General features: G+C 37.2%; 2 protein-coding genes across 4 annotated transcripts in view; one reads left to right on the top strand and one right to left on the bottom strand.

Annotated features, from left to right (window-relative positions):
* The window catches only part of shc3 (SHC (Src homology 2 domain containing) transforming protein 3), a 33,571-nt gene extending 18,114 nt beyond the window's left edge, over window positions 1-15,457 (bottom strand). For 2 of the 3 annotated variants that reach the window (XM_077233529.1, XM_077233528.1), the window contains exons 1-4: window positions 15,222-15,457; window positions 11,146-13,631; window positions 5,498-5,568; window positions 2,742-2,805 (exon numbers count right to left, since the gene is read on the bottom strand). In XM_077233529.1, coding sequence (XP_077089644.1) covers window positions 2,742-2,805; window positions 5,498-5,568; window positions 11,146-11,670 — 660 coding nt within the window. In that variant the 5' untranslated portion in view covers window positions 11,671-13,631; window positions 15,222-15,457. The remainder of the gene's footprint in view (window positions 1-2,741; window positions 2,806-5,497; window positions 5,569-11,145; window positions 13,632-15,221) is intronic. The other variant, XM_077233527.1, reaches the window with a different exon arrangement.
* A 2,408-nt stretch (window positions 15,458-17,865) lies between these two features.
* LOC143741150 (cyclin-dependent kinases regulatory subunit 2) lies at window positions 17,866-21,275 on the top strand. Its single transcript, XM_077233546.1, has 3 exons — window positions 17,866-18,081; window positions 18,351-18,478; window positions 21,040-21,275. Exons 1-3 carry the CDS (start codon window positions 18,023-18,025, stop codon window positions 21,078-21,080), a joined length of 228 nt encoding a protein of 75 aa, XP_077089661.1. The 5' UTR covers window positions 17,866-18,022; the 3' UTR covers window positions 21,081-21,275.
* Window positions 21,276-23,042: the final 1,767 nt, after the last annotated feature.

Here is a 23,042-nt window from a genome sequence, read left to right on the forward strand (position 1 = left end):
CGCCCACTTTTTCAGCTGCGTTGGTTCTGGAAGTATTTTTTTTCCATTTATTTCTCCCATTGGGATTTCAAAACTTTGATTTGAAGCAAAAAAAGTATTTGAAAATCAGACAAAAATACAAAAGGCAATAGACTTACTTAACGGCTTTAGTGAGGGAAAGAACTACAATCCCATGAAGCATTGCAAACAGCATAATCGAATTAAAAACGATGGAGAAATATAAAACTACTACTTAAATATTTGAATATATAATCATATTTTGCAATAAATTTAAAAAATATATACTCAACATTTTTTAAGTATTTTAAAAGAGTAGGGACTAGGGACTAAACTAAAGTGATCTTTTAGCGTGTTGCTTTTTTTGACTCTCTGATTTAATATTGGAAAGTTCAGTACAGCATCATGGGTAATGTAGTTTTCCCACCACAAAATCCGCTGTTAAACACAATTATTTTAAAACTAAGCTGAAATAATGTGGGCTAAGCAAATACCATCGATTAACAACTTCGTAGCTCAATATAAGGCTGTCTTTTAAGGTTTAATCGTTTAAAATAAATGTTTCTATGGAGAACATAAATGGAGTTGTTACTTCTTTGAAACTGAATGGAATCCAGTATAATAGTTCATCTTATTTAGTTACTTTCTTTAAAGCGGTCATCGGATGCAAAATTCACTTTTACATGGTGTTTGCATATAAATTTGTCTTTGCAGTGTGTGGACACAACCACCATACAATGAAAGAAATCCATTCACTTCATTTATTTAATCCTCAAAAAGCCTAAACACTCTCAATAATCAAGCCGTTTGGATTTTCTGAGCAATATGATGTCATATTGCTCATGCTCCGCCCACGACCACTGACGGACAGTCCTGGATTAGCATATTTCTGCCCTCAGCCATTGGTATAGACCCCTTTTGCGCCGACGTCACAATTACGTCACGGCGTTAGCTGGAGGCAAAACAAAGTGAAAACTGGAGCCGGCCAATACAAACCAGCACAGATTCGGCTACATAATAAGGATCTTAAATTATTATTATTTTTATAAAATGTCATCTTGTTGTGTTTCTGGGTGCAAGAATCACCTACAGGATCCAATTTGAAATTTTATCGCATAATGTTTTCTAAATTATTGTGATTATTTGTGAATCATCTATGATTGTATACATTGTTGTGATTGATTGTGATAGACTTTTTGAAGAACCTGGTAAGAAAGAATAATCAAATACATAGTTAATTAATATAATTTTAATACATAAAAAATATTTTTATTTCTAGAAAATATTCACATCAGTAAAATTGCACTGTAATGTCACTCTTTACATTGTCGTCTTCTGGCCATGGCACTGGGCAGGACCACGCAATGTAACGTTGCCACAAGTCAAGACCATTCATCACATAGTTATAGGCATCTAAAGATGTATATGCCCTCAGTTTGTCTTTACGCTGGGTTTCTCTATCAGGTGTAGAAGACAGGCCACTCAACCGAGGTAACGTTAATCCTGTCAGATCGTCCATCCATTGAGTGAGCGTGTATGGGTCGGCCAATCTGGTTCCGTCCATTAAAATTAACATTTGCATATAACAATCGCGGTCCTGGACAGTGAGTGACCTTGCACATTAAGATAAAATCTGATTTTCTCCCGTCATTGTTAAAAAACAAGCTAACAAAACCTGCAAACTAGCATTAGTGAAGCGGCCAGAGGGATCGTTCGGCCTCCACTTAAGCTCCGCCCACATAAAAACGTCATCATGTTTACCTACTGAAAATGGGTCTATACCAAGGGGGTAATCCATCAGCCGGAAAATGAAGCCTCGCGGGGGCCGCCATTGTAGCAGAACTTCACCTAGTGTTAGCATTCCATTGACTCCCATTCATTTTGGCGTCACTTTGACAGCGAATAACTTTACATCTGAGGCGTCCAAATACTTCATTTGTCCATTATTTATTTCTAAAGAAACACGACAATGTATAAAAGGCTCCATTACTTTGTATCTTACGTTATGGCCCCGTAGAAGCCGTTTTTGTTAAAAACAGGCTAACGGTTGCGTCATAACCACACGACTTTATGTCGCACAATAGAGACATTACCGTATAGACAGGAGGAGAAGCTCGCGGGCAATCTTTTACTGTCTATGAGACAATCGTGGGGAACATAGAGGCATCAAGTCAAGGGAGAAGCCCATAGATAGAGAGTCCATAAAAACAACAGGACAAAATATTTCAACAACGTTTTTGGGGAATTAGGTGATTCAGATTTGTCTTGGCACAGCTACTAGAAGATTTACAACTGTCAGGCTGTCGTCACGCTCAGTTTGAGCCTGCGCAGTCGCTCAGCCATCAGGAAGTGAGTGCTATAATCGGTCTTCTCCGTTGAAATCAATGGGGTCGCTGTGTCCATTTCTTTTACTGTCTATGGTCTATACTGTCCGCCAAGGCAGAACTTTACGTGTCTCGTGTCGACACCCCCCACGGAAGAGAGGGGTGGGGGAGCAGTTGCTCATTATCATTTAAAGAGACATGCACCGAAACGGGTCGCTGTGAACAGAGCTGTTTTCCGGGAGGTAAAAGGGTTTTGTTTTACACAACCATTGAGGAATTTTAACCAAAGTATGTTACAAACTTTACATGAAGACCCTAAAGAATCATTCCAACTTGTGGAAAATTGGCATCCGATGACTCCTTTAACATGTTTCCACACATTCTCTCATCACAAAGCATCTCTCTTTTCTCTCATTCTACCTTTCTCTTGCGCAGAGCTCCTTTGGCACCAGGGACGGCTTCACACACCAGACTGATCGCCTCCCTGTGGAGAGAAATTACAAAAAATATAAAGACATGAGTAAGAGTAAGTTAGTAAGTATAGAGAGAGCAAACTGTTAATGATGCTCTGTGAAAACAGCCAGACTGTAGCGGCTTTCTGGAACCAAAACAAACCTGTTCATTCTGGGATAGATCTGATCGGTTTCTGTCAATCCGGCCTGGTTCTCAATAGCAGACGCTCATGATAACATCTAGGGTTGCCGATGGTTGATATTAAATAATGCAAATATAAATAATAATAATACTATAAACATAAACTAGAAGATGATATAATGTATACCTGTATACATTATATATATATATATATATATATATATATATATATATATATAAAACATTGAAATAAATATAATATTTTAAATGTATAAAAAATGCTAAAAATAATAACAAGGTTGAAAGGAAAGGAAATATACTATTTTTGATAAATACAGTGTTAATAAATAATAATAATAATATAAATAATATAAATATAATAACTATATAAACAAAAAAACTATATAAAACTCACATAAAATATAAATAAAAATGTATATTTTAAATATAAAAACATTTGCTAAAAATAATATACTGTATATTGATAAGGTTAAAAAAAATGTAAATGTTCATATTTACCACAAAATAAAAATTTTAAAAAAATCATAAATTATACCGGAATTTTGTATAAAGAAAATGAAGCCTATTTAGACCAAAAAGATTATTTTGCACAATGACATTATTTTCAGAGCATTTAAGCACATTTCTAACCATTTTCCTATTACTGTAATGCGTTCTGACAAGTTGTTTTAAATAATTCTCAAATTAATGCTGATTTTCATTAGACACTCATTACTGTAGAATATTTATTTAAATCAGCATAAATTAAATGAAATGCAATGCAACACATACTACCATGATGTATAAATATTTTACATCCATATATATATATATATATATATATATATATATATATATATATTGTATTATAGTAACGAAATTGGGATTTTAAAAATTACAGAAATGAGAATTTTAAAATGCAAGAAATATAAATGCAGGCTAAAAGAGTTTCTCAACACATTTGATGAGCTTGTTTCACAAAAGGCACAATAAATATAAACTATGACAGTCCTCTTTGCTGTTGAATGCAGGTTTTGGACCCGTCTTTGTGTCCCGAGAGCAGTCGGGAATATGTTGTGTGTTCGTGCAAACGCTACAGCAGAGAGAGCAGGAAGTCAGGCAGAAAAGAGGATATGACATGTCATCTCCAGCGTCTGTATGAGGATCGGCCCACACAGCCCAGCGTTCAATAAACAAGCAGCGTCCGCTGGGATCCGATCTGCTGCCTCTACACTAATGTTACGCAATGACTCATCAGCAGCGCACATGGATGGGTTACATTCACATCTCATGCACTCATTTTAGCAACAATAAATGAGTGTTTGGCAGCGGGTGCAAATAAAGAAGAAAAAAAAAACATAAAAGTGCCATAAAAGATCTGATAACAGTCATGTAACGCCACACTGGAGCCATTAACTGTGATGTAACCGTTAAAGCTACTAAAAAGCAGCGTACAAAAGCCATTAACTGTGATTTAGTAGCGAAACAACAAGAACATAAATACTTATAAATACATAAACATAAGAAAAATAATATAAAAGAGAAAACTAAACATTACAAACATGCTCAACTAAAATGCTCTCCTCCTTCTATTGTCTTCAATAGATATAATTTCATGAGTAGCATTGGAGAGTCCGATTCATTTGGACAAAAACTAGTAAAAGAATCAATACCGTAGGTTGTGTTTCATAGTCAAAAAACAAAAAAATATATGAAAAATATAATGATGCACTCTTTTTTTGTCAATCTTTTACATAATCTTATTCTTTAAATAAATAAATAAATAAATTACTAAAAATATATGTATTTAAAAAGCGAGAAAAATTAGTGCAGATCATCATTTTTTTTTGTGATTATTAATATTCATTGATATTTGCACCTCTTTTTAAATCTTTTTACATAATTTTATTTCTAAAATAAATGAATAAAATGTCAAATAAATTGTTTTTTTTTAAATTGGAAAATGAATGCATATTTTTTCTTTTGTGATTATTAATATTCGTTGATATTTGCACCTCTTTTTAAATCTTTTTACATAATTTTATTTATAAAATAAATTAATAAAATGTCAAATAAAATATATATTTTTTTAAATTGGAAAATGAATGCATATTTTTTTCTTTTGTGATTATTAATATTCATTGATATTTGCACCCCAAGTTGGTAGAGCACAGTAGTTTTATCAAATGTTTTATAGCAAAATCTTAAGCTAAACACTACTGTTAATTACTATGTTTTTCACACGAAGACCAATAACTATAAAGATAACGATGACTATGACTATATCAGTGTCCACTCCACACCAACAGCAGTTTTGTCATCTCAGCTTTAAATGCTCAAACTCTTTAAAGCAGGATGGATTCCAATTGCCAGTCAATGTCATTCATAATGCATTAAAAATATTCCTAAAGGTGCCAGTATGATATATGGTATGATATGATAAATTTCTTTCTTTGGAAGTGTGTGAATCCATGCATGCTATTTCAGCTAATATTACCCACTATTCCTTGTACAACATAAGAGGAAGAGTTTGTGGCTATTTTATACTTCGTCATTAGTAGAAAGACAGAGAGTTGTAGTACCGTGTGATTTGTGATCGTGTGGTGAAGTCCAGGGATCTCATGGACCGGAGGACTTCAATGCAGCCCAAATACTGAAAAAGGAGGACACAAATGAGATCAGAACAGCGGATAATCATTTTTTCTTCAAAACTAGATATTGTCATTGCCCGTGTGTGATAAAGTGCCATAGTAATATTCAAACCAACTGTATGCAACGTTGCAAATTTAACTTTTCTGCAAAATTGGAATATCTCATAAAAACTTTCCATGTGTTCAAGAGAACAACAACATCACTTCCTGGCGCAAAATATCTGTAATAAAAATGGAAGTTGCTGCAATCGTCAATGTGGCTCTGTTCACATAAATGACTTACGGCAGAAGAAACATAATAAACGCTGTCATGATATCTTGCGTTCGGATGCTGGTGTTTGGGAACATGTGAGACGCTTCTGGGAGGGAATTAAACTGAATCATTCTGATGACAGACTTTGGCTCAGGCATTTCAGAAACACCAAACCAACATTTGAGATGCTGTGCGATGCGACTGGTCCGCTGGTTAGTCCAGTTATCCAATCACACCTTCTGTTGAGGAGGCAAAGTCACGTGAGGTTTTTGTTGTGCATCCAGTAAATGTGTTTCCATCGTAGTTTAAATGCGCATGTCTTCTTATCAGATTTTAAAAATTGTCCGACTCAATTGAGCGCAGTTTTTCTTGCATCTTGGTGTTTCCTTCCAGCATTTTTTTATGCAATATCACGTATTCACATAAAAGTAGGTGGACGAAAACATGGCTTGTGGCGATCACTTTAAAGTTAACATGATATCAAAATAAAGCCTATTTAATTTCTTCATACATGCTCCTAGTCTTGTATTTTTCCTGTATAAATATTCAGAAAACATTTAACACTGTTCATGTTGGCCTCTCTGTGCTAGAAGTGGAGATTAGCAGGTGCTTTCTGGGATATTTTGTTTTTTCTACAGTGGAAGGAAGCGGAAATGTGTATTTTTTTTTACAGTCTGTGGTTATAAAAGAGCTGTATGAAGACTCTTCAAAAACTCCCTTTTTGCATTCAATAAAATGAAAGCAAAAAAAAAAAAATTTAATAAATACAGTTTGTGAACGACATGAGGGTGAGTAATTAATAACAGCATTTTCATTTCTCACACACGCACACACGTCACATATCCACATAAAAAAAACACACACACAACACACGCCAACTCACATATGCAGACACACAATCAAACATTTTCTTCAGGAAAACAACAAATTCCATAATTTCTCAAAATCCCAGACTGTTATTTCACACAATGTCCCACATCAGATGTGGCATACTCTATACCACGGCATTATTACGTCTGATCTGATCACATGACTTCACAAACTCACTAGAACACATTTGTTGAATAAGGAGCGAAAGGATTTGTTGTATTTTTTTATTTTAGCATAAGAGTAATTTTTTCAGTCTGTCATTTTATGCAAAAATAAAATAAAATCGATTAACTGCAAAAGGAAAAAAAATCATTTTGACACTGAAATATTACACCCTTCAAATATTGTTTAATCTATAAAAACTTAAAAACCCTAACCCTGCATGAACTATATAAGAAAGTATTCAATAAGTGAAAAAAAATAAATAAAATGTGATCAACAACAAAAAGCAAAACACTAAATCGACAGTGAAAAAAAATATCACACACTTTAGCTTCAAATACTCATCTGATATTCTTTTATTTATAAAAAGCTCAAAACCCTTAAAAAAGGTATTCAATAAAATAAAATAAAATAAAAAGTGATTAAACGAAAAAAAAAAAACTTCAACTTCAAAGGATGTACCTCATTTTATATTTTAACTACAAAATCTCAAAACCCTAACCCTACATAGACAAAAATAAAAAAGAATAAAATAAAATAAAAAAAGTGATGAAATACAAAAGCCAAAAAAAATAAAAATAGACAGCTTTAAGGATCCATCTCAAACCCAAAATCCTAACCCTGCATAGAAAGTCTTAAATAACATTAATAAAAATACAAATAAATAAAATCCTTATATAATTATAGTATAAAAACAGCCAGCAGTACTTCAGCTGTGAATTAAAAATGAGTTACGCATGAAGTGTTCGTGGAGAACGGCTTAACTTCCTCTCCAGTCGATGACATCATGCATAAACAGTGACATCATGCATCAACACATCTCTGCTTTTTTCAGGCCGTCACCTCACCGATGTCTCGAAGCCGTATGACTCACTCATTGAGAGTCTCACTACAACTTTCCTTGACTAAATGAATGACTCAACTGCAGTAACCCACCTGAGAACCGTCTAACACTAACTACGTCAGATTCGGCTTCTCAGGAACGCTGTCAAAGCTGATTAGTTAAGATTACTCGAGTGGTTCATGGAAAATGATCTTTTTTTAATAGTCCAGATTAACTCACTGGTGTACGATTCAAAGCGCAGACAGGAAATGAGGCCGGAAACGGACGATGAGTCAGAGCAATGTTTTGGCAAACAGTATTTGGCTAAATACAATGACGGAAGCTAATTGACTGATTGTATTAGACAAAGTGGCTATTATACAGTAACATGCCAAGATAATCAAGTCAAATCAAATGTATTTATAAAGCACTTTTCACAATACAAATTTCAAAGCAGCTTAATAGAATGTTTTTAATGTTTATCTTCATGCCTTATAGTCACATTTAGCAGATTAGAGCTGGGCGATAATTGAGTTACATTTTGTGATGATATAAACAATCAAGCGTGAGATTTGCTATAAGTATATATCGCTTTACATGAGTACATACTGTATGTATGCGGATACCGTTGGAAATGATACACATAACTCACATAACTATCTTTATTTAAAGTGCTGGGCGACAATATAGTCACATTATGCAACGAAATAAAAAAATATTGCTTTACATGAGTATACTATGTGTATGCAGATTAAGGTGGATCTCATACATATACACATATATATTTATATATATATATAGCCGTGCAATAACGCAGTTTACATTTTTATGCGGATATAAACAATCATGCCGATGCAGCCAAGACTTGCAATCTCGTATATATTGCTCTGTGACATTCAAATTCACACTTGAGAATGAAACCGGCTTTTAATAAATACCAACACAGCTAAACAGAATAACACAAACACACACACATATTGGCACACTAAACTGCCAACAATTTTGAACATGCACTATATATTTACTGTAAGGCATGACCCAAGTTCCTTCTTGCTTTTAATAGATATAAATTAAGTGCAAAAAGTTGCACTTAAACCCATAAATCAAGCAAGGGCCGTATCTAAAGTCTGCAGTCTGTCAGACGCTGGTAGTGTGTGTGTTTGAGAAGCAGCCTGTCCAGTCAATGTCAGCAGCTGTCCTTTTAGTGAAATGGAGCATGGTGTGTGTGTGTGTGTGTGTGTGTGTGTGCGTGCGCGTTCATGCACAGGGTCACTCAATAAGTGAACTGTAAAGAATAACACACATTCAGCCTGCAAAGGGACGCCGGAAGGGTTTGTTATTGAAGCTGCCAACTTTTACCAACTAACTCTCACAAAAAGCACTACAAACTAGAAATACTGTTCTTTTCTTCCTCTGTCACTCTCTTCATGTTAAATGCTTCGAGAGACCTTGGTCAATGATAATAAAGCAAATAAAACACATTTAGTTCCCTTCCATTGCACATTGGTTTGCATCATCTAATTCAATCGTGTTGATGGTTCGTGTTTTGCCTCGACAGCAACCGACAATTCAAAAGGGAAAAAAAAGCTAGAAGGGAATAATGTATGATTCATCACAGCACGAATCAGAGTCACCTTTAGCTCAGTGAGGCAGAGAACATGCTTATATGATCACAAACACATTAGATGATACGCTTAAAATACATGACACTCCAAGACCTGAGGTCAGTGCACAGATATGCATGATCTATAATGCAAACATGTTTCAAATGTGTTAGAACTAATGCACTTATTAATGCACAAACATCTAAAAAAAAAAAAAAAATGTCTGCAAATAACCCGAAAAGGAGGCAATGATGTCTGTATTTCTAAAGCTAATGTATACAAGAAAAATGTACATGCACTACAGAAATTTCCATTACTTTTCAAGAGTTTACTCATTGCAGGCTAGGCTTGCAAATCACTAACTCAAAATTATATTTCCAGGGTTGTTGACCATTGGAACCCTGGATGAATATATATGAGAGCGTTTTAAATCAAATGCACAGAGCACAGGTGCCACATGCAAGTTACACTGGAGACGTGTGGCGTACGTGCACGAATCAAAGATCAGTTATCATGTTTGTCTTTGCATATAGATGTGGACAAGAATAACAGCTCTGTCTTGCAACGCGTCATGGCCCCCGGAGACGATACAGTAACAGAACTGTAGCCGGAACAACATCCCCCTGGTCTGGTAACTGGTCGCCGTGGTTACGCAATTTGCATGCACTTCCCTTTTGATGTGATAAACTTGCAGTTAATTTGAATAGATCAAATCAGTGGAGGTAAGAAAAAAAAGTGGTCGCACGGACAACCGGAACACCATCAATATATTCTCTCCTCTCACTAAGAGAAGATTAATATTACACTATGGAACACATGTATGAAGGGCTGTGTTGGCAGAAATGTGGCTACATGCTATACTGTATATACCGGGTTAAATAAAGTTTCGCGGCTATGATCGGACAGTACTGATTTATCTTATTTACATACAACATCAACACTGCTATTGGATCAACACTAAATCAACAATGAACTGAATTGAGCTAAATAATGAGACTATTGTCTTCTGTAGAGCTGCTTTAAAGTTGTTATATAATTTATAAATTGTACAACATTAACAATGTTATTTTCCTGTTTATTACTGTAAAGCTGCTTTGAAACATCTGTATTGTATAAAGCGCCATATAAATAAATATGACATACAATGAGGAATACGAAAAAATATATATCTTCTCAAGTTTGGGCAACATTACACTTGCGACTGGCCATTTTTTGACAACTGATGCAAAATCAAGTGTGTTGATAATATTAGTCTGACTTTTTTGTTGTCAACTCAAGTGTTATAAAATGTCAACCATTTGTTATGCATAATCATCTTTTGATTTGAGTCCATTTAGTTTAGAACAAATAATTCTAGAAAAAAGAGAACAAATAAAATGAGATTCTAAATTCTAATGATAAAGATTCTAATGAGATTTGAAATTCTTTGGATTATTTTGGACATTACTGCATGATTAAATAATAGGCAAAAACACTAACAATACAAAGTTTCAAACATTGTCCAGAATAGTGCAAGCTAGAACAGAGAGTGATATAAGAAATAGTGAAAGCATAGATTTATTTATTTATACATCACTCTATATACTGTTACTGTGATATAAATTAGATAACACGATTTCATTCATACCGCCCACCTCCACATGCATGCAAGATTAATTCAACAGATGCCATGTAAACATGCATGGTACTGTATGTGGCGGAACAGCCTGTGCTTTAGTGGTCAGCTGTGAACGTAACTGGCGACCTACACTATTCCAAACCGTACACATAATCCCTCTGTACCAGCACACGGACACGAAGACGCTGTCCGCTGATGAAAAAAAACAACAAGGGAAATGCAAGAAGAGAGAAAGGATTTGGATCTTACCTTAACGACGTACGTCACTCCGGGTCCGGAAATCTTTTCGCTGGAGTGCAGCCATCCACGAGACGGCTTGTTCACCAGCCCGCCCGTCCCGCCCAGACTCCATCCCTCTCCTCCTCCAGGCTGAGACTCTTCCATCCTGCACTTCTTACCCGAGCTCACGAAGCCGGGCTCCAGCGGGGCGTGAGGCGCTGAAGACGAGCCTGGGCTGCCGGATCCGCCTCCTGATGCTCCTCCCTGGAGTTTGGACACGGCCAGGTCCTTCACGGCAGACGGCAGGCCCTTGATGCCCAGCAGACCGGAGGAGTTGGCGAATTTGAGGTTGGAGACTTTGTTGATGAGAGTGCACAAGGTTCCCGACTCTTCCGAGGGTTCGGGGTCGGCTGGAGGGGCGTATGGAGGGTCGCCCACGGGCGGCGACGGCGGGGCGGCTGAGACCTTGGCGTTCATGGAGATACCGTGCAGAAGCTCATCGACGGACGTCACTGACTCATTCCGGAATCGGTTGTATTTAGCACGGTGAAGCATTCCCCTTGGTATGCCAGCCTACACACGAACGGACACATCCAACTCCCAGCTGACCGTCCACATCTCTTGCATGCTGGAGCTGAGAAAGCGTCCTCGGAGGGGTTTAAGAAAGGGAACGGGTGGTCGTCAGGAAAATCCGACGCCACGCAGCAGCAACTCGGGGACCAAAAATAAACCACAAAACGCGGAATCCATGGAGACAGAGGACGACGAGAGAAAAGCAGCGCGAGGTCACTCCTCTACAGAGGGCCAGAGATGGCAGAGAGAGAGACAGATCTCTAGTGAAGAGATGTCTCTCTCTCTCCCCGCATCCTGGCAGATCCCTGAACATGCATGACTCACTCTGAGAGAGGGAGAAAGAGAAAGAGAGAGAGAGAGAGAGAGAGAGAGAGAGAGAGACCCTTCTCAACAAAAGACTCACTCTACACTGCAGAGCACTTTCCGTTACAAAAAAACTCCCACTTACTGCTCGGTCGAATCAATCAATTCGCAAAATTTGCCCTGTCTATAGGAACGCCTCCTGCTTTGATTCAGTTCGTGTGAAAACGGATGAATAGAATGAAAAAGATGCTATAAAGATATCACTGAGAAGAGTGAAATCCGAGCTTAGTTAAAATGAATGAGAATCTTTGAATCATACTACTCAAAATGATGCATGTTTGCTGACATAATTCAGTGCAAAAATCACATTGGAGTACCGTGCATGTTGTCGGATCACATGTACGCCACATAGAATGAAACTTGAGTCGGTGTGCATGGCGATCGCTAATTTTTCATACATACGATTGTGGTTTTACTTTAATTCAGAAGCAAGGTGCTCAAATGAAAAGTAAGCATAATGATTGCACATGACTGTGACATAAAAAATAAATAAAGATCTAGCAAATTACCTAAATGACATCAGGGTTAAATATATTTGAATGCGTTCACCTTTCGCCCACAACCGCGTTCTACCTAGCTTTTGTTAACGGCAAGTTTAAAATGTGCACAAATTTAAATCACAAGACCAATACGGCTTTATCTCTTTGTTTGTCACGTTCGTTCTTTCTTACATACTACGAAACATCGGCATAAATCTATCCACACGGGCACTCGAATATCCCCCCCTACAGAAGGCAAAACAAGCCAAGCTTTGCTTCTGAATGAGCTTTGTTGAATAATTAAACATCCCTCTCAAATACACAATGTCGAGATTCGATCTCACTAAAACGCCATCCGGATTCAGCAAGGATACAACCGTAAATAGTGATGTCAGATCTCCCAGCCCCATTAAAAAGCATCCAACGGGATGAAGCCCATGACATTAAGGCAGCAGAAAAGGAGCCATTCATGTAAAATGTCCAGAAGAGCTTGTGACGGGGAAGCGGCAGTCATTCACAAGCTTCTGTAACGCTGCGGCTAACGCACTGCAGTCCCTCCCAGCGTCTCGCTTTCCTGCCTGCCTGCGAATTGAAAAAAAGAAAGAAGAAAAGACAGAGAGAGAGAGAGAGAGAGAGAAAGAGAGAGAGCAAGGGGTTTGTCTTCTCCACTGAGTCAAAAGCAAACAAGCAAGCAAAAAACAAAGCGTTATAAGTGCTCCTCGCTCGGTGTTGTCACGGAGATGCAGAAGAGATGCTGAGGAGAGGAAGAGAGGATGCTGAGGAGAAGTGGAGGGAAAATGTTTTGGGCTGGCTGTGAATGGAAAGGCAGACGGGCATACCGACGTTTCTGTGAATGAAGTCAGGCCTCGGCAGCTTTCTGCACGGCAATCCCTCGGGATGGATCCCGACCGGCCAATCAGGAAAGAGCAGGATGACTCATTCAGGGTAGGCTGGCTGAATAGTGGGGCAAACCACTTGGAGCACAGGTGAAGGGAGAAACCATTCTCATCCTACAGCACTGCATACTGCTCGCTGCGTCGCATCTAAACTCCTGAATCCATGTTGTTCTCTTCTAAAATATCTCCTGACAGGATGTATGGCCTGTTTTTGGGAAAGAATAACAATGATCAAATGCACACCCCAATAAACTGGCCCCTCCTTGTGTCCTCCTGAGTGCAAACTTTGCACATTCATATGAATGAAGGGTGATCAAAGAACATATGCTGAACTGATTCAACTGAATTATCGGATGCATCCTGCCCAGCAGAGCCATTTACATGCAGTGTGCTAGCCGAGACACTTCTGGAAATAAAATACAAGGCAGAAAATACAAACGAATAAAAGAAACTGGATTTGTACATTTGTTGAAGAAAATGTTAGTGATTCCTCCAGGATGCGAGGCTGATGTGAGCGGCTGCTAGGTGTTTTTTAGTGGTATTTTTTTACCAGTTTCATCCTCCAGCAGGTGGAAATAGTCAATCTGATCAATTAGTAAAGTAACAGCACACCTCTCCTCAACAAGACGCATGATTTGAAGCACAAACAGCACTAAGTTAGCAGCCCATTAATGCATCCTTAAAGTCATCATAAAATGCTGTTTGCAACCCATTTTACTTCTCATTTTGCCATAATGTGATGACTTTTAGAAAACTAGGCATAAAAACTATTCATTTTTGTAAAAACTACATTAATTTTTCTCCATTAGTAAATTGATTTTGAACGATAACTTATAAACCTTTAAAGACAGCGTACAGTGAGCTACGATGGTATTTGCCTCTGCTAAAGCCGTCAGCCCACATTATTTCAGCTTAGTTTTAAAATAATCATGTTTAACAGTGGAATTCCTGGTGATAAACTACATTACCCATGATGCTGTACTGAAAATTCCACCAATCAGAGAGTCGGAAAAAGCAACATGTGTCAAAATAGCCCCGCCCACTCTTGTAAAGGACTGCGAATAATGTAATCGAGTCTCCAAATATTTAAATGTTTGTATATGCATATTTTGCAATAAACTTAAAATCTATTGTTTTATACCTATAATCAACATTTCTAAATGAGTAGTTTTATATTTCTCCATCATTTCTATTTAGATTATGCGGTTCGCAATGCTTCATGGGATTGTAGTTCTTTCCGTCACTAAAGCCGTTAAGTACACAGTCTTGTAACTTTGTATTTTTGTCCGATTTTCAAAAACGTTCTTGCTTCAAATCAAAGTAATGTTGTGATTCACCTCAAAGCTGGTTGGTTTGGTTCAGTTCATGGCTTATAACTCTTCAACAAAGATTATTTTAAAATCCCGATTGGAAAAATGAATAAAATAATTCTTACGGAACCAACCGTGCTAAAAAAGATTTCACTAATGCACTCTATTAAAATGTAGAACAGGACTTAAATTTTAATTTTAAAACAATTCGCCATTACATTCCAGAACGAAGTCACATAGAGCATTTGTTGGAATAATGTGCACTTATTAAAGAAAAATAAGACCAAGAACATGTATTGAAAAGAAATAAAGGGGATTCAATTACTTCATGCTGACTTTCAATATTCAATATAATAATCTGGTCAATAACCTTGAATAATGAATAAGCTTCAGTTGAGCACATCTGTCTGGATCAGGATTTGATTTATCTATCTGCATCATATCTATCTCTTTGAAAACAACAGGTTCTCAGGCAGTTTACTCACCGTGGAAAAGAGTTCATTGGGTTTATCTTCCTCTCATAACACACCTGAATGTCCTGAAGCATGAAAAAAAACAGAAAATCTATTACAAACAAATAGGAAATGAAACTGCTTCACTGTAAATGTATGTATTGCGCTTTAGACATTCTACATGTTTATATTTATACACATAGAGAGAGAAGAGATAGTGGGTGGTGGACTGTGTTTGCGTGTGTGTGTGTGTGTTTGTGTGTGTGTGTGTGTGTGTGTGTGATCTTCATAGTCGTGACTGAAGTGTGTCGGGTTCACTCCTACACATGCTCATTAAAACAGCAGGAAGTATAGAAACTAGAAGAGACAGAGACAGAGAACACAGAAGGCTTTCCTTTTCAAAGTCCAAAAATCACATCACATGTCTGTTGGGACACATATCAGGCTAAAACAAGACCAATTTTAGTCCAGTGACTAATAGTGAGGTTTAGCGACCTAGGAGCATTTGTTTAACTACATTGTACATTTATAATACTATGTTTGTGATCCCTAAAAATTTGAATGTGCATGTCTATTATGTGTATATACAGAACAGTCTAAATACAGATTAAATAAGTAATATCCACAGCATATAGATTTGCAGATATTAAATTTCAGTGAAACACTACACAGCATTTAGCAGAGTAAACGTTGCGAATGCATCCAGACACATGCAATAAGTCCATACAGAGAGAGAGACGCGCTGCCTACAGGAACCTTTACTGTAACCATAGTTTCAAAGACAGCATAGCAACAGGAATGAGGTGAGGGGGCCGGCCATAGTGATTGGCAGCTCACATCCGGTGGATGCCATTGGCTGCCGTGAGTGAGTGTTTTCCGGTGTAGCACCGCATATTCTGGTGTACATGCCACTACATGTGTTTGCAGGAAGATGGAATTCAGGTGTTACTAGGATACCACTACATAAGATAAACATTTGTTTTTGTGCAAACAATCTATAATGCAAATTACCCGAGTGTGAGTCACTATAACTGAATCATGAACAATATTGATTCATGTTTTTAAATTCTGCTGCATTTAGGAGCGTGGATGAAATACTCATCTCAAGCAGCTGCAATGGCACAAACCTATACTGTGTAACAGTCCGGTTCCGGAACTAAAAACTCCATTCATTTTCTCCATAAAGAAATTGATTTTGAACGATAACTTATAAACCTTTAAGGACAGCCGTACAGTGAGCTACGAGGTTGTTAATCGATGGTATATGCTTCTGCTGAAGCCGTCAGCCCACATTATTTCAGCTTATTTTTAAAATAATCATGTTTAACAGTGGAATTCCTGGTGATAAACTACATTACCCATGATGCAGTACTGAAAATTACACCAATCAGAGAGTCAAAAAAAAAAACATGCCTCAAAATAGCTCTTTATCTCCGCCCACTCCCATGAAGCAGTGCGAAATGAATCACGTAATTGAGTATCCCTACACTCAAATTTTTATATTTCTCCATAATTTTTTATTCGATTATGCTGTTTGCAATGCCTCATGGGATTGTAGTTCTTTCCCTCCCTAAAATCATTAAGTGGTCTTGTACCTTTGTCTTTTTGTCTGATTTTTTAAAAACTTTTTTCCTTCAAATCAGTTTAAAGTGTTGTGATTATATTTGTGGTTCATGGCTTATTCTTTCACAAAGAATATTTTAAAATTTTAAATTGGGCCACTGAAAAAAGGAAAGGCCACTAATGCACTCTATACTGTACACTAAAGCTGCGTCTGAAATAGTCAATTGTCCGAATAGGTACTATATTTGAATTTACTTTGCGACCTGAAATTCTACATCAGGGTTTTTTGGTTAATTTTAATTTTTACATATGAAGGAGAGTGTACAATTTTTTAAGCATTAGCACGTTTTCAACCCATTTAAAATCACCCTTTTGTCTTTTTGCAGCTCACTAGAGTCCTGTGCTGTGACAAATACATTTTTTTATCTTAGAACTTAATAAAAAAATTGTGTATAATAAGTATATAAAATTATTAATTGTTGTATAACTTTTAGTTAAGTGTTTTATTGCAGGAGACTCTAAACCATTTTTATTTGCATCTATCATAAACGTTGGTAAATATATAATGTGTATGTGTGTAAATTTATACACGCATGCAGATGCATACACTCAAATATATACATTTACAAACTTTTGTTAGACTATCCTTTTTTTGTTTCTTAAACACACTAATTTGAGGTAAGTTAGTTCGCAAAATAAATTCTAAACCCTGTATTTATTTTTCATCATCAAGTCTCAACCATCTAAATGTTTTTCAATTAAATGTCTTTGTATGATAAAATTAAGTTCAAGAACTGTAAATGCTATGATGTAATAAACATTGTGTGTTTTCTTTCGACGATAGATTAAAAAAATCACTAAACTTTTAAGGTTTTAAGCTCTAACTCTGTAAAGCATGGGTCAAACTAGCATGATAATGCAGCAGTAACCTTGCACACTTTACCTTTTGCGGGTTTCTGAGGCAAAAAATACAACATATCTATATTTACAGACGCATATAATAATCAATTTTCACAATCGTGCTCATCGCTGATCTGTTTCCACGACAACCGCCCGCCCTTTCCTACGCCCCCGCCATTTCGACGTGGTCACGCTGGCTACAATCACATGACCTCTCTCAGCCAACCAGAAGCGGCTGCTCCGGTTGAGTATCAGGTTTAAAACTGTATCGGTTAAATTTGTAACAAAGTTGTGAGAGTTTGATCGAATCCTTCTTTCACGGTTCAATAAATACGAACATTGTCATAGCGGTCTACATTTATCAATCTAATATGGCTCATAAACAGATCTACTACTCGGATAAATACACAGATGATCACTATGAATACAGGTAAGGAGGTCTGAACTGCTTCAAGGCCTCGTTGTGGCGTTTTTGTTTAAATATCATTCATTTAATTTCACACCAGTGTTGAACTTAGTCCTTGTGAATTGCTTAATAAATGTAGGCAATATATTTGAGCGGCATGTTTTAACGTATACACAAAGCTATGGATTTGATTGTCTCTTATGTGCTTTTAGTCTAGTGACGTCACTTTTCAAGCGGCATGTTCATGTCATTCACGGTATTTGTTATTTGAATGTTGTGATTTTTGATCACAGACATGTGGTGTTACCGCGAGAACTGGCCAAACAAGTGCCCAAATCTCACCTGATGTCGGAGGATGAGTGGAGGAGGCTGGGTGTGCAGCAGTCACTGGGATGGGTGCATTACATGATCCATGAACCAGGTCTGTATACAATCACACACATTAATCAGTGCTGAGCTGTGTGTGTGTGTGTGTGTGTGTGTTTGCTCTGATCCAGAGTCAGCTGATCTCTGACCATGTGACTCTCTCAAGAGTCATGTACCCCAATTCTCTTACTTAAATTCATCTACTTAAAGGGATAGTTCACCCTAAAATGAAAACTCTTTCATTAATTACTCACCCTCATGTCGTTCTAAACCCGTACGACTTTCGTTCATCTTCAGAACACAAAAGAAGATATTTTGGATGAAATCTGAGAGGTTTCTGTTCCTTCATTGACAGCTTCGCACCTACCACTTTGACACTTAAAGTTCAAAAAGAGACCGTAAAACTAATCCATATGATTCGAGCGGTTTAGTCCAAATTTCTGAAGAGACACGGTCACTTTATATGATGAACAGATTGAATATAGGCTTTTATTTACATATAAACATTCAACTCACACATCAGTTGTGGTAAACGGAAACTCAAGTTTGCTTGACGTGCGAGAACCAATGAGGTTCATTCTCGTGTTACGCATCACGTTTGAGCTTCAGCAAGAACCAATGAGGTTCATTCTCGTGTTACGCATCACGTTTGAGCTTCAGCAAGAACCAATGAGGTTCATTCTCGTGTTACGCATCACGTTTGAGCTTCAGCAAGAACCGGTGAGGTTCATTTTCGTGTTACGCATCACTTTTGAGTTTCAGCAAGAACCAATGAGGTTCCTTCTCGTGTTACGCATCATGTTTGAGCTTCAGCAAGAACCAATGAGGTTCCTTCTCGTGTTACGCATCATGTTTGAGCTTCAGCAAGAACCAATGAGGTTCATTCTCGTGTTACGCATCACGTTTGAGCTTCCGCAAGAACCAATGATGTTCATTCTCGTGTTACGCATCACGTTTGAGCTTCAGCAAGAACCAATGAGGTTCATTCTCGTGTTACGCATCACGTTTGAGCTTCCGCAAGAACCAATGATGTTCATTCTCGTGTTACGCATCACTTTTGAGCTTCAGCAAGAACCAATGATGTACATTCTCGTGTTACGCATCACGTTTGAGCTTCAGCAAGAACCAATGAGGTTCATTCTCGTGTTACGCATCACGTTTGAGCTTCCGCAAGAACCAATGATGTTCATTCTCGTGTTACGCATCACGTTTGAGCTTCAGCAAGAACCAATGATGTTCATTCTCGTGTTACGCATCACGTTTGAGCTTCAGCAAGAACCAATGATGTTCATTCTCGTGTTACGCATCACGTTTGAGCTTCAGCAAGAACCAATGATGTTCATTCTCGTGTTACGCATCACGTTTGAGCTTCAGCAAGAACCAATGAGGTTCATTCTCGTGTTACGCAGCACGTTTGAGCTTCAGCAAGAACCAATGAGGTTCATTCTCGTGTTACGCATCACGTTTGAGCTTCAGCAAGAACCAATGAGGTTCATTCTCGTGTTACGCAGCACGTTTGAGCTTCAGCAAGAACCAATGAGGTTCATTCTCGTGTTACGCAGCACGTTTGAGCTTCAGCAAGAACCAATGAGGTTCATTCTCGTGTTACGCATCACGTTTGAGCTTCCGCAAGAACCAATGATGTTCATTCTCGTGTTACGCATCACGTTTGAGCTTCAGCAAGAACCAATGATGTTCATTCTCGTGTTACGCATCACGTTTGAGCTTCAGCAAGAACCAATGAGGTTCATTCTCGTGTTACGCATCACGTTTGAGCTTCAGCAAGAACCAATGAGGTTCATTCTCGTGTTACGCATCACGTTTGAGCTTCAGCAAGAACCAATGAGGTTCATTCTCGTGTTACGCATCACGTTTGAGCTTCAGCAAGAACCAATGATGTTCATTCTCGTGTTACGCATCACGTTTGAGCTTCAGCAAGAACCAATGAGGTTCATTCTCGTGTTACGCATCACGTTTGAGCTTCAGCAAGAACCAATGAGGTTCATTCTCGTGTTACGCAGCACGTTTGAGCTTCAGCAAGAACCAATGAGGTTCATTCTCGTGTTACGCAGCACGTTTGAGCTTCAGCAAGAACCAATGAGGTTCATTCTCGTGTTACGCATCACGTTTGAGCTTCCGCAAGAACCAATGAGGTTCATTCTCGTGTTACGCAGCACGTTTGAGCTTCCGCAAGAACCAATGAGGTTTGTTCTCACACGCCAAGCAGGTTTGGTTGAGTTTCTGTTTATATTCGCTGATCAATGTTTATATGTGAATAAAAGCCTAAATTCAATCTGTTCATCATAAAGAAATCAAGTCTCTTAAGAAAATTTTGGACTAAACCGCTCAATTCATATGGATTAGTTTTACGATCTCTTTATGAACTTTTTGAAGCACTAGAGTGGTAGTTGTGCAGCTGTCAATGGAGGAACAGAAAGCTCTCAGATTTCATTAAATCTTCATTTGTGTTTCGAAGAAGAACGAAAATCTTACGTGTTTGACATGAGGGTGAGTAATTAATGAAAGAGTTTTCATTTTAGGGTGAACTATCCCTTTAAGTTTTGATCAAATAAATGAAAGATATATAACATTTGCATTTTGTATTTATTTTTCCAGAACCGCATATTCTGCTGTTTAGAAGACCTCTACCAAAATAATGGCAGTAACAAGTGTCGCCTGCTCTTCTGGAACATTCCTGTGGTTGAATGTGATATTCAGTGAATACTGGAGAACTTCACCTCATTTCTGGACTCCTTTGACCACAATTTATGCTTGGACAGAATCAAGGGATTATGGGAAATTTTCAGTAAAAATTCAAGGGCTCTTAAAAACAAAACAAAAAACAAAGAAAAGAATCATGTGACCCAAGTGCCTCTCTGGGTGAAGCCAAACCTTTGTGTGTTGAATAAAAGTCTGTGATGCATCATCAGTGTTTAGAAACCTAAATCAGTGTTTATATGGCTGAACTAAAGGACAATGCTAAATATTTTAGGAGATAAAAAGATGTACTGTATGCTAAAGGGAAATAATTTGTGTGTATCTAGGAAATGAAGATTCTTAGTTTCCCTTGATTGTTCAGGGAAGGCAAGTGTATACTGTAAAAGAGCTTGGTTGTGTTTAAATTACGATACAAAATGTGAACCATCTGTTTAAAAAGTAGTTATAGAAAAGCCATAATGACAGCACTATCAGCAACTGTGCTTCTTGAAAACAGGGTTTTTACTGAGAAAAGAACAAGTTTATACCTTTTATCACAACAGTACTTTTCAAAAAGAATAGAATTCTGACTTTTTATTTTCTTGCTGCTCTTTATAATAAAATTAAAATGCCGTTTCGTGCCTGTTTTCTGTGTAGTTCCCTGTCAGCACAACTCAACTTTCACCACACGATGGCGCCACATCTCAACTAATGCAGTGGTCCGTTTTGAATAACATTATTCTAAATACTCGCTTAATTGTTAAAGAACAGCTGTTACATTCGAAGAACATATTTAGATAACCCATTTTAGGATAAACCATTCATGTTGTATGCCTCATTTGATACTTTAAATAAGATAAGAACATGGTAAAATGCTAATTATTTATAATCAAATACAATAATAAAATACAAATGTGTTCCCAATTTGTTAGTAAGTAAAACGCATTTTAGTTAGCTGTTTGTTTATCGCCATGTTTTATGTGGTTTAAAAGCTCCACCTCAGTTTTCCAGTCGAGTGATTTCACAGCTCAATCAAATAGTCTATGTTTTGGTAACTTTCTTAAGGTAACGCTATTTTTTAAGGTTCTCTGAATGGTTAAAAATGAGAACATTCAATTTTATCATTTTGCAAACATGGAAACGTTACTTTTGAACGTTCTCTTAACATTCTGAAACATTTAAAAACATTAGACGAACGTCAAACTTCAACGGTTGAGGGGGGAAACGATGTCTATGCTATAGGCTAATGTTTTTGTGCTAACATTTTGAGAACATGAATAACTCTATTATCATTAATAACTGTTAATGCTACTGGTGGAATGTTTGTTCATAACTTTGAGAGAAACGTTATGGAAGTTGTGAGAACGTTCCCTGAATGGGTTTACAAAAACAGGCATTGATGCAGTGGATTCTATATCATGATGATGGTAGTTTGGGATATTATTTTTGGCGCAAACTGTCATGTTTAATAGGAAATTATATTTGTTGGTCAAAACGATGAATAGTTGAATTAGTTACCTTTTTCATTATTTGATCAGACTGAACCATTACAGTAGCTAACAGTAATAGCTTTGGGTTACAGTAATGGCTGGCGGAAGAATCAGGCCTACAAGTGGTCATCATTTATAGCTAAACAATTATTCTCACAGTGTTTTATCAGATTTCTATTAGTGTTGTTTTTAGTATTTATCACAGGAGTCCTGTTTTGTTTCTCAAAGCTAAAGCAGATATAGAAGATTTGAGTGAATGTTACTGCTAAATATCCGGACTTCCAATTCCTGGCTTTACCTGAAACATATTTAAGACTTCAATCGGTGTCAAAAATGACAAAAGCCACTAGTTTTGGACTCTAAATAGGCCTGTTTATTGGGTTCAGTGATAATAAAGCTGTGGATCATGACTGATCAACTCACAGATGCTTA

The sequence above is a fragment of the Siphateles boraxobius genome, unplaced genomic scaffold (assembly GCF_051911475.1).
Source record: "Siphateles boraxobius isolate OS27281-9 unplaced genomic scaffold, OSU_SipBor_1 18, whole genome shotgun sequence".
NCBI classification, from domain to species: Eukaryota; Metazoa; Chordata; class Actinopteri; order Cypriniformes; family Leuciscidae; genus Siphateles; species Siphateles boraxobius.